This window comes from Canis lupus, chromosome 3 (genome assembly GCF_011100685.1).
Source record: "Canis lupus familiaris isolate Mischka breed German Shepherd chromosome 3, alternate assembly UU_Cfam_GSD_1.0, whole genome shotgun sequence".
In the NCBI taxonomy this organism is placed as follows: Eukaryota; Metazoa; Chordata; class Mammalia; order Carnivora; family Canidae; genus Canis; species Canis lupus.
The window spans coordinates 11,348,251-11,364,928 of record NC_049224.1 but is presented as its reverse complement, the minus strand read 5'-3'; the positions used below and the strand labels follow the sequence as shown (position 1 = coordinate 11,364,928).

The window sequence follows — 16,678 nt, the reverse complement described above, 5'->3', positions numbered from 1 at the left end:
AAAGTAGTGTACAATATTAAGAAGCCTAAAATACAGCACAGAAAAATGTATTTTAAAAAATCAGTTCATTTTAACCAAGAGTCAATGATTACTTGCTATTTTTAGTCTATTCAGTCTATTTAATTCCAATAAACATGTAGAGAAAAATTACTGGAAGCACATGTTAACATTCTGCTATAACATAAACTTCAAATGGAAGATACACATTAAATTCTTATATATATGCCATATCCTGTCTCACAGCTACTGCTTCTACTCCATTCCTCTGTATCTCTTGCATCAATTATGACTACGTTAAGAGTTACATAAGCAGCACATATGCTAAAATCTGGTTTATGATAAAAACATGAGAAGCAATTTTTTTGAGATCTTTCTAGAGTTTGCATGTTAGAAGTAGCAACAGGTAGAATATATGAAAGTATCTCCACTTATTTCTTATAATACAAATTATAATGATTGTAATATCTAACCAAGACTACCCATCATCTTAAATCACCGTTTTTTAAAAATATTATTTGGCTCTACCTATGCTAAGTTTAGAAATTACTAACTGAGTGGAAGAGTTTGGAGAGCTGATGAGACACAGTAGTTGAAAATGTACTTGGTAAACTAGAAGACAGATCTGAGGAAATCAGCCAGAATGTAGCATAACAATAAAGGGATAAAAAAAACATGATACAGTAAGATCTTTGAAGATGATGATGGATGATCCAGTAGAAATTTATAACAGATAGAATCCAACATGACTAATATATGTTAATAGTAGTACCAGAGATATTTACAGGATAAGAGATACAAGAGAGATGCAGAAATACAATGACTTGAATTTCCAGAAACTAAAATCTTCACATATAAAATGAGTGAATACAGTGGAATAAAAAAAAAAAAAAAATCCAAAGCTATACACACCAAAGCAAAACTGCAGAATATACAAGTAGAAAAGACCGAAGACAATGGAATATTATTTTTGACAAAATGAAAAAAGAACTTAGACCATCTGAATAACTGAACCAAGAATCTGAAGTACTCTTAAACACTTTCTGGGTCAAGATCTTTAGGAAATTATAGTCAGTTTCTAAATGAGTTCTACAGAGAAAGTAAATTTCAAGTACAGATGAATAAGATAGCCATTAACATAAACTAAAAAATACTCAAAATCCTTCATCCACTAATCCCTACACTTCTATGTTAAGTTCCCCAAGTTACTAAGATTTTCTGATATGACCAAGTAGATCTCTGGAGTTAAAAATACATAGGAGAAATGCATTAATAGAGGATATAAATAAGTGCCACAAGAACCTCAAGTCCTCATGGAAAGACAAATGTTAAAGAATACTGGTTTAAATTAACCTAATAAGATGCCATAAACCAAGAATTTACAAAAGTCTACTTTTGACAATAATTTTTCATCAAAGAAGAAACACAAAATCAATAAAGTCTTCCTGATATGAAAATGATTGGTTAAACAAAATGACATACTCTTTATGCTTTTTCCTTTTGACCTCATTCGATGAGTCATCAGAATCTTCACTGCTGGAGGAATCCTATAGGAGAAGAAAAAAACTAATGTTATTAACGATGAGAATTTGACCACTGATGTCAAATTTTTGCTTGTCATACTATTTAATATCCACCTTGCTAATAACACTGTTAAAGCTTTATTCTGATGTTACATTTGTACCATTAGCACACAAAGTAATAACATCTTTATTATGAATTTATAACATAGCCATTGAAATTAAGTAAATATCACAATGTCAGCATTTTGTACAATACCTTAAAATCTACCATCTCTAAAAACTATTACTGTTGCCTAAGATGGTCTCAAAAAAGAATTGTAATTGTTGGTATGTCAAATTTTGACTTAGTATTTTTCTGCCCCATTAGACAGTTTTTTTACACAGTTCTTGACTATTTCTGTACAAATATACATGCTGGTGTACTTATGTGTGCACAGGAACTATATGTTTTAAAGCCATAGCCTACTCTTTTAAAAAGATGTTGTAAATTCTGTTATTCATATTCTCTACAAGTATGGTTTAATAGGCACATTTGTCTATTTTCATAGTATTCATATTTAGTTTATTTCTAGTTTTGCTGTGATGAGCAAATGTACACACCTGTCCACTGCTCATTTTGGATTAATCCCTAAAAGTATAATTACTGGATAACTGAATATGGATATTTCAAGGCTCCTGATACACATAAACAGTTATTTCCTCATCCTTTCACAACATTTACTGTGTAATAATTTCATAAATAACCCCACCTAGTTAAATGATTCAGCATCGTGTCTACTTTTTAAGAATTTACTTATTTATTTATTATGAAAGACAGAGAGAGAGAGAGAGAGAGAGAGAGAGAGAGAGAGAGAGAGAGAAAGGCAGAGATCCAGGCAGAGGGAGAAGCAGGCTCCACGCAAGGAGCCCGACGTGGGACTCGATCCCCGGTCTCCAGGATCACAGCCCGGGCTGCAGGTGGCGCTAAACCGCTGAACCACCGGGCTGCCCTAAAAGTAATAGCTTTTTCATAATGAAAACTCACCTCCTCTGATCCACTATTGGATGAAGCTGGATGCTGCTGCTGCTGCTGCTGCTTCTTGAGCATTGCTGACCTCTGAACAGCCAGAATACTGGGGCTAGATTTCCAAAACTATCAGAGAAATACAAATCACAGAAGGATGAACTTTTGAAAAAACTGAAAAAAGGTTAATTTACTGAACAGCAGTACCAACATTATCACTGCCTCGAGTAAGAAGACTCTTGTCTATACTCCCAGTAGGAGTAATACAATATTATGGCAATTAAAATTCTGAGCTTTAGTTGCACATACAACAGTTATAGTGCGCTGATAACAATATTAATCAATATATTCTTTGACACTGAATATTATTTTCAAAAAATAAAGTGTCATTACAGGACACCAGCGCTACTCAAGAAGTGGCTGCCTAGTTTAATTGAGGTGAGGTAAAGATGAAGAGCTTGAGTCAGAATGCAAATCAACTATATCAACTAAATACAGTTTCAGTTCAACTGACTTATATTACTTATATTTGTATTTATTTATTAGACAGCGAGATTTTTCTCTTATTGAAAGAAGCTTGTGTTGATGTATATTCTGGCCCAAGGATCTTACCATGGATTGGTACTCTAAGAAACACTACTGTATTCTATTATGAGGTATACATAGGTTTAGTAAATCTTGCAGTAGCTTTTTTTCCAAACAGAATGACCCTTAGCCTACTCTACCAAGTATCTTCAAGGAAGCAAGTTCTGTTAGATTCTCCTGCTATTAACAATAAAGTATCTCCTTTGAAGATCTTGAAAGTAGAGATCAGACACTGGAAGATTAACAGAAAGAAGTCACAAAGCCTTTAATTTTTATCCATGAGACAATGAATATTTATGAAACTCAGTTTCTGCCTTAGAAAGTTTTATTTGTTTATTTTGTACTTGCTTGACTGCTTCTCTTCCAAGTCAATTAAGTCCACAGATATTTAACTACAAGTTTGAGAAAGCAAATTCTAACGTTTAAAATTAAATGTTTTCTAAAAGCTAGATTAAGAATGCTATAAAACCAGTGTTGTAAATTTTTCCAAAGTAGTACAAGAAATCTATCTTTCAGGATACTTTATTTATTACCTCAGCTCCATCAACTTTCGGTGGTTTTGCTTGGACTTTGTTTTCTCGGGAAGTGTCTGACTCAGACTCTGACTGACTGCCGGATTCAGATCCAGAGTCAGAGTCACTGCTACCTGACTGGCTACTGCTTCCATCACTACTGCTTCCAGAACTTGAACCAGATCCCGAGCCTGAAGCTGACCCAGAATCATCATCCGACTGGCTACAATTTGAAAATAAAGAGATTTCAAACAAAATTTATTAGGAACTTAATTTTCCTTTTAAAAGTCAGCAGAAAGCCCCAAATCATTAAACCTTATTTATGTCATATTTCCACATTCAATAGCCAAACAAACAGAAAAAAAGAATTAATGTTAATCTGTAGTAACTGACATACTTGTTAGATTTGGTACAGTTTTGGCAAAAACATAAACAACCAGGTTACAATCTTCCTCTAAGATAATGAGCAAAATCTATCAAACACAAAATCCTGGGCTTGAAACCTGGGAAGCCATAGTCCCTCATCCTTAAAAGGCCATTTAACTATAGGAAATCTAATGTAGAAATTATGTGAAGAAAAGGATAAATGTGCTGAAAATCTTCACAGTCACAGGTAGAAAAAAAAAATGTAGTTTTTTACCTGTTTTTAAGTTTATATCTGTGTTCTCTCATTCTGGGGGAAAGTAATTTGTTAAAATTAAACTAAGATAAGATGTAATTTACTAAAAGAAAATCGGTAAATTGCTTCTCTGACAATATCACTGCATCCATCATGGTACCACAGTGATAAAATCTGAAGTAATACTAAGTTCTCACACTCTTTCCTAACCTCTGTATATCACATGTGAAAGCAATTAACAGTTCACTGAGAAACGACCTTTTTTCCCATTACTATTTTTCAGCCCAAAGTAACCTAGAAATGGTCTGGCCTAAACAGGTGATTTTGTAAATTACTATTACTCCCAAGACCATTTATTCACATGGTGTTTACATCTGAAATGTTGAAAACTAGGGCATTCAATTCTTTATACACACAACAGACTCAACTTTTGATGTAATTTCATCTAGCTTTATGACAAACAACAGGTAATGCAGTTTATGTATACACAGCTAAACTCGAGCTTCATGTCCTCTGCTGTAATTTTCCGAAATACCACCAGATGGAGGTATTACTCTAAGGAAATAGACTGCAGTATTAAAAGTAATTCATTTTTAAGATTTCTCCTTTTCTAGAACAAGGAGTTTAGTATGCACATGGAAACAGACATAAAAGTTTGAAAGACTTTTGATTCCAAAAGTTAGATATAAATTAAAATGCTTAAAATGCAAACATATCTTTTTAAAATGTGGGAACCTAGCAGAATCATTTTTTTTTTTCACAGAAACAGCAAAAATCTGCCTTTTAAAGTCTATGATATCGAGAGCATTTTTTTTAAAAAGACTTATTTATTTTAGAGAGAGAAAGAGAGAAAGAAAGAGCACATGCATGTGAGGAGGAGGGGCAGAGGAAGAAGAAAGAATCTTTAAGCAAAATCCCCACTGAAAGCTGAGTGTCGAATCTAAAGGACTCAATCCCAGGACCCTGACTGAGATGACCTGAGCCAAAATCAAGAGTCAGACGCTTAACCAACTGAGCCACCTATGCGCCCAATATCAGTTTTGTCACAATTTCTAAAAATCGGTCACATGGTTTAGAGGTCCAAAAAGAGCACAGTGTCTTGTAATAAATAAATAAACAAACCCCACTTACATCTTTTACTTGGGTCCCTTCAGAGAAATTTTGGCAAGAATATTGAAAAGATATTTTTCCTGACATACAATTTTATTTCTCCTTTAACCCACTAGGTCTTCCATTTACTCAATCAACTTTACTGAGAGGTATCATGTATTAGGTAATAGGCAAGACAGAAAGCAGAAAGAATCCTTACCATTAAAAACCCTCTAACCTGGTATGGAGAGACAGTCATATCAACCAATAAATGTTGTTCTATACTATTTTTAAGATCTAGGTGTATGGGGAGCACTGCAAATACAAACAAGTCTAACAGAGTAATTAAGGAACACTAAGAAAAAAGTATGATTGACAGAAAAGGAGAATGGGACAACTGGGTGGTGGCTTAGTGGTTGAGCATCTGCCTTCGGCTCAGGACATGATCCCAGGGTCCTGGGATCGAGTCCAACATCAGGCTCCCCACGGGGAGCCTGCTTCTCCCTCTACCTATGTCTCTGCCTCTCTATGTCTCTCATGAACAAATAAATAAAATCTTAAAAAAAAAAAAAAACGAAAAAGAAAAGGATAATTAAGCTGAGAAGTATCACTTTAATGCTTGTAAGCTTCTCGAGGATACCATTTATTTTTTCCAAAGTACCTACACCAAAAATGTTTACACAGGTGAGGGTGCTCAACAGATATTCGAAAAGTAGACTGATGAGAACTACTGAATTTGTGGGCTATCATGGGCCTATATTCTTGATTATGTCTTGATTAGTCATTCCAGATAAATGGCTAGTCAAAATTCTCTGTTAATAAATTAAAATTCTAGGTGAAAGGAGGAATCTTTCCCTGTACCTTCTTCAGGTCATAGTAGTTCTGGCAAACGGCCTGAATCTAGGTTACTCTAATGGCATAGACCTATTCCAGAATGTCTTTAGCTTATTTATTTGAAGCATAAAGTATTTAGTTGTTCTTAGTAAGATTAAGAATATACAAAGATTAAGTAAGAAATACCTTAGGCATTGCCACAATCTCCAGGATACAGTTAAGTAAAAAACAAAAACAAAAAACAAGATACAAAACAATGTTTATAGTATGCTTCCTTTGTAGAAGGGAAAAAAAATATACATACTTGCCTATACTTTTACAAAAGCAATAATGCCAGCATAAACCAACAATTAAGTTAAAAATGGTATCTATGGAGGGAGGGACAGCAGGAAGAGAGTTGAGGAAATAAGGTTTGAAATGAGTCCTCAGATTCAAAACATGTAAATGTTTTATATAATTATTTTTAAAAATCCTAAAAATTTTAAGGAAAACACACAGGTTCACGGGGGAAGGGGGCAGAATCTATATTCAGACAAAATTGTGAGTTAAAATTGGTGAAAAACCTCTCCTTATTAATTGTTTCAGCCTACTTCTGTAAATGCTCTTTCCAGAATAAAAAATATGGGCAAGGCCTAGCTTTCTTTTATAAATCATCAGTGTTTCTATAACAAAGTGCAAACACTTATGAGGTCTTTCAGGAATTTGTCTTTGCCAACCTATTGCCAGCCAGTTTCCCACTTAAACCTTTTAGTTCTAGCAATGGCAAACTACTAGTAATTCTGAGAGCCAGTTTCTCTTTCCAGTTCCTGCTTTTGCTCAAGTACTTCTCTTATTTTTCCCCACTTTAGAATTCCTACTTGAGTCTCATCTCAGAGTCATTTTATTTTATTTGAAAGAAAGAGCACAAGCAGTGGGGAGGCACTGAGGGAGAGAGAGAGAGAAGCAGACTCCCCACTGAGCAGGGAGCCCGAGGCAGGACGATCCCAGGACCCTGAGATCATGACCTGACCCAAAGGCAGATGCTTTTTGTTTTTTTGTTTTTTTGTTTTTTTTATGATAGTCACAGAGAGAGAGAGAGAGGCAGAGACATAGGCAGAGGGAGAAGCAGGCTCCATGCACCGGGAGCCCGACGTGGGACTCGATCCCGGGTCTCCAGGATCGCACCCTGGGCCAAAGGCAGGCGCCAAACCGCTGCGCCACCCAGGGATCCAGATGCTTAACTGACTGAGCCACCCACGTGCCCCTCAGAGATGTTTCTCTGACAAATCTCTTCTGACTCCATTATTCTCAATCCAACTTTCAATTAGAAGTATCCTTCCTCAAGACTTCCAAAACATTATGTACATACCACTATCTTGGCTCTGAGTACACTACGTAAGCATCACTGTGATAGTGTTTTTGGTATCCTAATTTTCATATTTTACTCTATGTTTCTAGAGTGTTGGGATCAACTTGTTGCCTGCCCTTTGTATGCCAAACACCAAACGAAGAGCTCAGTATCTCAATGGGTGGATGGACGTATACAACAACAAAAAAGTCAAGGACAGATATGGGTTCAAATTCTTATTTAAAATTCACAAATATAATCTGCCTACAAGAAATATTGCTGAGCTCCAGCTAATGTTTACTTATTTAGGTAATAACCAATACATATGAACTTTTATACAATAAGTCACTTAAAGAGTTAATTACCCTTATTATTTATATTAAATCCCACTAGCACATTAACAGTGCTAGATTAAAAGAAACACTGTATTCTTTTCCTCACCTTTCTCAATTTACAAAATAAAACCCACCATAAGTTTATGGGCACTTTGATAAAATTGTTTTCTGAGGGTAAATTAAATAGAAATACAACATTTAAAAAATAAAATAGTAATTCAAATTAAAGTCTCTATTCAGGCTTATTTTTACATTCCACTTCAAATATAAACAAGAGAGCAATATAATGAATTACCATATACCTAAAAACCGGCTTCACAATTACTCTTACCAGTCTTGTTTCAAATAACCTAGCTTCCCAAACACAATCTCAGGCATTTTAAAATTTTACCCATAAATACTTAAGTAGGACAAATAAAAAGAAACCAACACTATTTTTAAATATCCACAATATCAGTATCATACCTTTAAAATATCACCTACTCATGAATTTTAATATGAAATTAAATAATATTAAATATCTAGTTCAGTCTGTTTAGTCATGATTTCATTCCTTCCACTAACTGCACTTCAACCTAATTTTTTAAAGTCTCTTTCATTTTTTAAAGTTATTTAAATTCCAGTTAGTTAATATACAATATAATATTAGTTTTAGGTGTATACTATAATGATTCAACACTTCTAAACATCACTAAGGGCTCATCACAAGTGTCCTCCTTAATCCTCATTATCACCTGTTTTACCCATCCCCCCCACACACACACACAGCCTTTCTGGGAACCATCAATTTGTTCTCGATGTTAAAAGTCTGTTTCTTGGTTTGCCTTTTTTCCTTTGCTTGTTTTCTTAAATTCCACATATGAGTGAAATCATATGGTATTTGTTTTTCTCTGACTCTTTAAGTTGGCTTCATTATTTTGACAGTTCCCTCTTCCTGTTTTCTCTTGCAATTTATTTTGTGGAAGTTTTGTGGTAGTTTTTCCTGCTTTCTTAGATTTAACTTACGAAAACCCTGTAGTATTAACATTATTTTTGTGGCCCTTGTATTTCTGGTAAACTCTTAGACCAAGAGACTCAGAGTAAAATTCAGCTTTTCTGAGCAAGAATATTTTTTGAGTTGTGGACTTCTATCAGAAGAAACTTTCAAGTCTGGTTGTCTCTTTCCAAGTGAGGCTGGTTGAGCTGCGGCATTTTCTGCCTTATCTATTCACTACACAGTTCCCTACAAGCTCTCAAGTTTTAACAGCCACTGATCATGATGGCTTTATCGCCTATTGTTTAGAGACAGTAAAATGGTGATATTATATCATTCTTCATTTACCCATTATATAATTTCTTCATTATTAATAGATGGAATACTTTTATAATGATAAATTTTCTCTCGTATTTGTTATTCTTGAGATACAGTTCATACACGAAAGCCATTTCCATTTCTTTTCCTTGTCAGTTTTGTCAAATTGCTGGCATCCTTTCAAACTTGATCAATAATTTTTATGTCTCACTAATGCATAGATTTGAATTATCTGATGAGTTTTAATCCACTGTGTCACTATTGATGTTCAAATTGTCCCATCTTTAGCCAAAATGAAACTCTTTATTAGTTCCGGAGTCCTTCTGACAAGAACTGAAGTGGTCTTTGACAGCTTCCTCACTTTCTGGTTTGACCAGAAGAACCAGGCTCATCCAGTATATTTCTTGTTTCAGTATGTAACTTGGGCATTTCATCAAAAACCCCTGCTTCTGTTTAGATTAGAACTTAAATTGCAATCTGAGTACTAGGTGAGCCGATTACTATGGGATCTGACACTGTTTTTAATGGAATGGTGTAGAATAAATACTTTGAGAGACAATGCATTAAGAATTTATACTACCAATTCCAATTTAATGGCAAACCAATTTAACTGGTTTTTATTTCTTTGGTTTTATGTTTATAGTATCACTTTGATTGAGTTTTTTTTATTCCAAATGACTTTAACAAAATTACTGCTTATCTTAGAATTATGTAATAGTTTCAAAATAATACCAATATTATTAACAATATGATTATCAAATGTTAAGATTTCTTTACAATTCTTTTTGTCCTTCAGGAATACTCACTCCTAGAATCAAATTATTGCTCTAAAGTCAATGAAATAATTTATTTCTATATAGCCACCAATTTGGTATACTTAGCATCATTTGTTTTTCTTAAACAAAGTGCTTTTCTAAAAAAGCATTTTAGAAACTGCTTTTTATTCATTTCTATTTAATCTTGGTTTATTATTTACTTGGATCCAACTTGAGGGCTATAGAAGTTATAGTCAAAACCTACTTTCCATCCTTGTCTCCTCTACACTATATCCTCTCTCCCCTATAGTTTTTTTTTTTTAAGTTTTACATTTATTTTCCCTTTTCTCAATATAAGAAAATTATGAGGGACGCCTGGGTGGTTCAGCGGTTGAGCACCTGCCTTTGGCTCAGGGCATGCATGCTCCTGCGGTCCCAGGATCAAGACCCATATCCCACATCAGGCTCCCTGCATGGAGCCGCTCCTCCCTCTGCCTACGTCTCTGTCTCTCTCTTTATGTCTCTCATTAATAAATAAATAAATTTTAAAAAATTATGAACAAAGATAAATGCTTGTATCCTATTTCATAAATAATCACTAACATTTACACACTATTAAATGTTATATATATTGTATTCTGAAGATTATTTCACAGCAGCAGGTATGTTCCCCCTTCCTTTATGCAGCTGTACATATTTCATTTCGTAGATACATCACAGTTTTAACCTGTCCCTCAATGATGAATATGCTTTGTTTCCATTCCTATGATACCACAGTGATACAAAAATATGGCCCCTTTGCATGTATCTATCTATGGCAGCATATCTTGGGCTGCTATTTATCAACCAATATGGCAGCATATCTTGGGCTGCTATTTATCAACCAATATAAACATATCTGCTGGAGCACCTAGGTGGCTCAGTTGAGCATCTACCTTTGGCTCAGGTCGTAATCTTAGGGGGGTCCTAGATTGAGTCCCGCCATCTGCTCCACACAGGGAGCCTGCTTTTCCTTTTCCCTCTGCCTATGTCTCCGTCTTTCTACGTCCCTCATGAATAAGTAAGTAAATAAAATCTTTAAAAAAACAAAACAAAAACATATCTGCTTTGAAGTGTTAAATTTATAATCATGTAGGACCCAGATCTTGATAGCTAAGTATTATTCCATACTTAAATGAACTCAGTCTTTTGAGAAATGGCAGACTCTAGGGACAGAGAAAGTACAAGATAAACCTAAATTATCTTGCCATACCAAAAAGCAAAATACAGGAAGGAAGGGAGGGAGGGAGAATATCAAAAGAACAGGGGGGAAAAAAATAAAAAAGGACACAGGAGCCAACCTGAAGAAGCTTTCACTGGCCAAATCTGATCTGAGCATCAAAACAGACCATAAAAGGTTATTACCCAGTAAATAAAACAAGAATCCTTGAGTCCATGCTGATGGCAGGTAGGTAGACAGGGAGAAAGACAGGGGAGGATTCTGATAGGACTCTGAATGCCAAGTGATTAATGTGACCAGGAGAGCAGTGTTAGAAAATTACCATTTTGCAATCACCATAGAAAACACTGGTTTGGGCAAGGATCATCAGGACATGCTAAATCTGAGAGTCTGATGAGTAAGATACTTGCACAGTCTCAAGGCATCTTCTCAGAAATTCCTTTTTAGTGTACTAGATAAATGTGAAACCAGTTAAAAAACCAGATACCACCTTGTCCTGGTAATCAAAACTCACGCATCAATAGGGATGGACAGGAAGACAATATGAGCCTCTAGATATACCTTTGAGAAAGACACATCACCATTTACACAGTATTCCAGCCAGGACACAACCTTTGAGAAAGACACATCACCATTTACACAGTATTCCAGCCAGGGATACATATGGTAGGAGATGCATAACTTGGATCTAATTGTAAATGAACATAAGTCCAAATTGAGAAACATAACCTATAAAATAAGTAGCCTACCATCTTCAGAACACTAATGTCACGAAAAACAGAGGAAGTGTTCCAGATTAAAGGAGATTCTTCAGAGGGGACCTGGGTGGCTCAGTTGGTTAAGCGTCTGCCTTAAGTGTCTGCCTTGGTTAAGCATCTGCCTTTGGTTCAGGTCATGATCCCAGAGTCCCGGGATGAAGCCCCAAGGTGAGCCCTGAGTTGGGTTCCCTCTCCCTCTGCTGCTCCCCTGCTTGTGCTCTTTTCACTCTCTAAGAAATAAAATCTTTAAAAGGAGATTAAAGAGACATGATATGTGATCTTTGACTGGACCCTATACTGAAAATTGATTAATTAGGATGACTGACTACACTAAAATAATGATTGAAAGATTAAAGTACTATTATCAATGTAAATTTTCCTGAATTTAATAACTATACGTGGCTTACGTAAAGGAGCATCTTTGTTCTTAGAAAATATATACTGAAGTGTTAATATGTAAAGGGGTATGATATCTGTAAAATGCTCTTGAAAATTTCAGGAAAAATAAATATGTATTACATATGAATCATGTATATAGATATACATGTATAAAGGCAAAAAGTTAACAAATAGTGAATCTGGGCAAAAGATACACAAAGACTTCCATGGTACTATTTTTGCAAATTTTCTGTATTCTTCACGAGTACCCCTCCTCTATTCATCCTTTCCTTCTCCATTTGAGTTTTTCTAGATCTCCACCCTGAGATCACATAAGACACCCACCAGGATTATCTGGTACTTAGTACATGCTTAACGTAAGCTAGTTGTATTGTAGAAGTGTTATTACTTAAGTCTATCCCTACTCTCTAGAACTCTGACAGACTTTAAAAACATGTGAATTAATAAACAGTTAATACTCCCATTTCTCTACTTTTCATTCAAAATATCATAAGCCTAAATCTTTCACAAATTTTCTTGTGCTTTCTTCCCAGTTTCTCTGCCTCTACTTTTCTTCTTTCAATTTTTTTCTTCTTTTCTCTGCCTCTACTTTTCTTCTTTCAATTTTTTTCTCTAAATCGTCTAACTTAAAATTGTTACGGGAAAAATAATTTTGAAGAATCAGAATATCTAGAACACTCAACACTAGGTCCATTTCTGATATGGTAACAATTATCCACATCCAAGCAGCACTGGTTCCTTCCAATGATACATATAATCACCAAATCTCTAAATAATCTTTACTCGTCACCGCCCCCCCCAAAAAAATATCTTATACCCAGACAGCTTCATTCATTCATGTTATCTCTGCTTGACCCTTATGGCCCATTCTCTCTCTCATTTATGGTCTGGTTTAGACAAAATTTAAAATTGTTCTTCAGAGATTTCAAAATCTCTTCCTAACTATATTCTAATTTATCCTCACATCAACAACAAAAGTGTCCTTGAAGGCACATAGAGGAAGTTTTTCTCGAGTCTTTCTAAAGGAGGAAATCTTCTGGGGTCTCAACTTTAAGGAGACTTAATTCCCTAGTCAAATACTTAATTCCAACCTCAGCCTCCTGTCCAGAAACCCTGTATCCCTCCGAATATCCCCTGTCCTGCCATGTTTGCTCAGAGCTTACTGTTCCTTACCGCTGGCTTCAAGGTCCCTTCTGTTCCTGGCACATAAAAGTTTTTTTCTGAAGTTCAGCAATGGATCTATTTTTTGCCCATTTGCACTATTTTATTAAGGATTTTCATGGTTTGCGGGTAGGAAGTACTTTACAAGAGTTCATGTTAGCTCAGCCTTGCAGGATAAAATAGCAACATCTCCTTGCTCTGCACTCAACTCTCTGCTCAAATTAGTTCTCTAAAGAAAACACCAAGACTTACAATGGGTATGTGAGAACATATTCTCAAGTGAATAAACAAAGATTCTTCTATATTACAAGAAAATAATGTTCAAGTACTTTTTCCTTTGTTATCACAGGAATTGGAAACTATGTCTACAACGGGACATAAAGGAAGAATGAATAAAATAGTGAATGATCTAAGAAAACGGTAACAATGAGTAGCTGCTTTCCTTGCCATCAGATCAGTGAGAGAAGAAACTGGCCCTGATAAAGGGACAGGAATAGACTAAAAAAGCCAAGACAGTGTTATTGGAAGGGGAAAAAAAGAGAAAGTATTATAGGAGTGGGCGTGAAAGTACCAAGGAGTAATGAAAAGAACCTCTCAAAACAACACTAAGGAAGAAGACAAAGACTGTGTATTCAAACATTATATATAAATTAGACTGCCTGTATCAAAGGCTTACATCAATGATTTCTCATTTTAATTCTATTAAATAATGTATTTACTTTTGTCCCTAAGACATCAAGACTTTCTTTCCAGTTTATCCCATTTCCCTACTTTATCACTTTCAAATTGTTTTTAAACCGGTAGTAGGAAGGATTAGACTCGGAGGTAGGGGAGGAAGGCTATTGGACACACTAATAAAAGGTAAACTGATTTCCCACAGAAATATTAATAGAAGGTTGACAAACTTGACAAACACAGTAATATATAAACAAACAAATGTGTTTACTATTCTAAGGAACAAATATATTGCACTAAATTCTCACGTCATGCCTTGTTCCCTCCCCCTGATTACTGTTTAAGAGTCAGTATCATTCAAAAGGACTTCTTTGGAGTTGTGAAAGAATTTTTAACAGACACTCATGGGGGAAATTCAGGGCTAAACTGATGAGTGCTCTGAAGTTCAACCCTAACTTATTTTTCCCTGGCTTTCTAGCTCCTTCTTCTCATTGTTATTATATTTATGTAGGTACACCCCATTAGGCCTCAGGCTTCTGCGACATGGGAATAAACATACTTAAGGATTATTATCAAGATTTAAAGCATACAATCTGGCATATTATAGAAATTCAATACCGACAGCTATTAGAAATTTTTTTAAAAAGGTCTTTTTACTGAGTTTAAGATCAGAATCATTACATCAAGGTCTATTCTAGTGGTTCTTTGGACTGTCATAACTGTAAGTATAAATATATAAAATGCCTATGAACAAAACCTACAGATAAATTTTTTAATACAAATTGCTTAATTAAAAAGGAGAAGATATGGTGGTTACTAATTGGTGCTTTCTGCCAGATCCTGAGTTCTCATTTAATTCTTTCAATTTCATTTAATAAATAAACAGGCTTAAAGAAGGTTTAAGTGAAGAAACCAAATACTAATACTATGATTTAAAAAAAAGTGTACAAATTTTGAATACCTATGAAGAAATAAAAGAAAATATAGAAAAATGAAAGCCACTAAATTTTTACCATGATAGGTGTGATTTAAATATAACATTTCTTTATATTTGTGCCATATGTTTGTTATCTACTTGCTCCTCCCCCCCCTCACCCAGTATCCATTTTGTTTGCCCTTTAGTAGTACAGAACTGTCCTCCAGCTTTCACTGGTATATGTCCATCCAGCTGAAGATTAGATTTCTCAGTCTAGCTTTCAGCTAGATGTGGCCATGAGAAGAAGTTCCAACCAAAGGGATATGGCTAGAAGTGATAAGGGATTTTAATATCACAGCTTAAATAAAGTGGTTTGCCTTAAATCCTCCCCGTTTTCTTCCTGCTGGCTGAAAATGACAACTAGCAGACCAAGAGAAACCATGTATTAAGATTAAGAAGAGCAAAGCTGTCCCACTAGTCCCAGTACCTAAATAACCTCAGGGGGTACAGCTCACTTATCTGAGAGTGAAAAAGAAGTTAAACTATTTGAGTCTCTGTGTTTTGAGGTTTCCAGTATATAAAACACTCTACCTGGTTCTCTAACATATTATAACAATGTTTATGCAATTAGCATTTTTGAAAGAATAAGTTCGGGCAGCCCGGGTGGCTCGGCGGTTTAGCACCGTCTTCAGCCCAGGGCATGATCCTGGAGACCCAGGATTGAGTCCCACATCAGGCTTCCTGCATGGAGCCTGCTTCTCCCTCTGCCTGTGTCTCTGCCTCTCTCTCTGTCTCTCATGAATAAATAAAAAAAAATCTTAAAAAAAAAAAAAAAAAAGAGTAAGTTCTGTACATGGATAACACGAATTCACTGGCTCATCTCTTCAACAAACAAAAAAGTACCGAGCAAGAATCTCTAAGCAGAGACAAAATATCATGGGAAAAAGTGAAAGTGATGAGAATCAAAGATATAAAGATAGACTGATACCTGATTAAAGAACTAGAGATTAAGGAAATGGAATCAGGGGCAAGGCCATTTATGGAGGGAGTGATTTTTAGAACTCAGCACTGATAGTATTCCCTATGCTTGTCATTCTGGAGAATGATTCCTCTCTGAAGCAACTGATAAAACTTTCCACTCTAAGATTACTCAAAAATATCATATTCTTTATGTGACCTTCTCCAATTTCTCCAGGTGCATCACTGTTCCAACCTACACGTTCACAATATTTTGCTCATGTTCTTAGAAATGCCTCCACAACACTACAATTATTTGGTATATGTACCTCTCTTCTAACTACATCCTGGAATTCATTAAGTCAGGGGCTTCATTTTAGTTGTTTTTATAGACCATTATTCACTTTAACAGGACTAGAGAAACAATATGGAAATTTGTAGGTATTGAGAAAATACTTAAAACTAAAAAAATGAACTAGTGGCCAAAGGCCAAAAACTTTTCGGACTATGGCAAATATTACATTTTATATCATAAAGCTGTATAGACATACACACACATGCACACATAGGCATAAAAGTTTGATGAACCAGTATTCTCAAAAAGACATATTGTATTTTTTATCGTAGTTTACACTACTGTCTTAAAGAGGAGCTGATCGTAATCCTTTAACATTCTGCAACTATTTAAAATGTATTACCCTAGAATAGTCATTTAAAAAGTGA

General features: G+C 35.1%; 1 protein-coding gene across 2 annotated transcripts in view; it reads right to left on the bottom strand.

Moving 5' to 3' along the window:
• CHD1 (chromodomain helicase DNA binding protein 1) overlaps nucleotides 1-16,678 on the bottom strand; it is a 73,918-nt gene that overhangs the window by 43,601 nt on the left and 13,639 nt on the right. For both annotated transcript variants that reach the window (XM_038532249.1, XM_038532250.1), the window contains exons 3-5: nucleotides 3,642-3,843; nucleotides 2,545-2,652; nucleotides 1,480-1,544 (exon numbers count right to left, since the gene is read on the bottom strand). In XM_038532249.1, coding sequence (XP_038388177.1) covers nucleotides 1,480-1,544; nucleotides 2,545-2,652; nucleotides 3,642-3,843 — 375 coding nt within the window. The remainder of the gene's footprint in view (nucleotides 1-1,479; nucleotides 1,545-2,544; nucleotides 2,653-3,641; nucleotides 3,844-16,678) is intronic.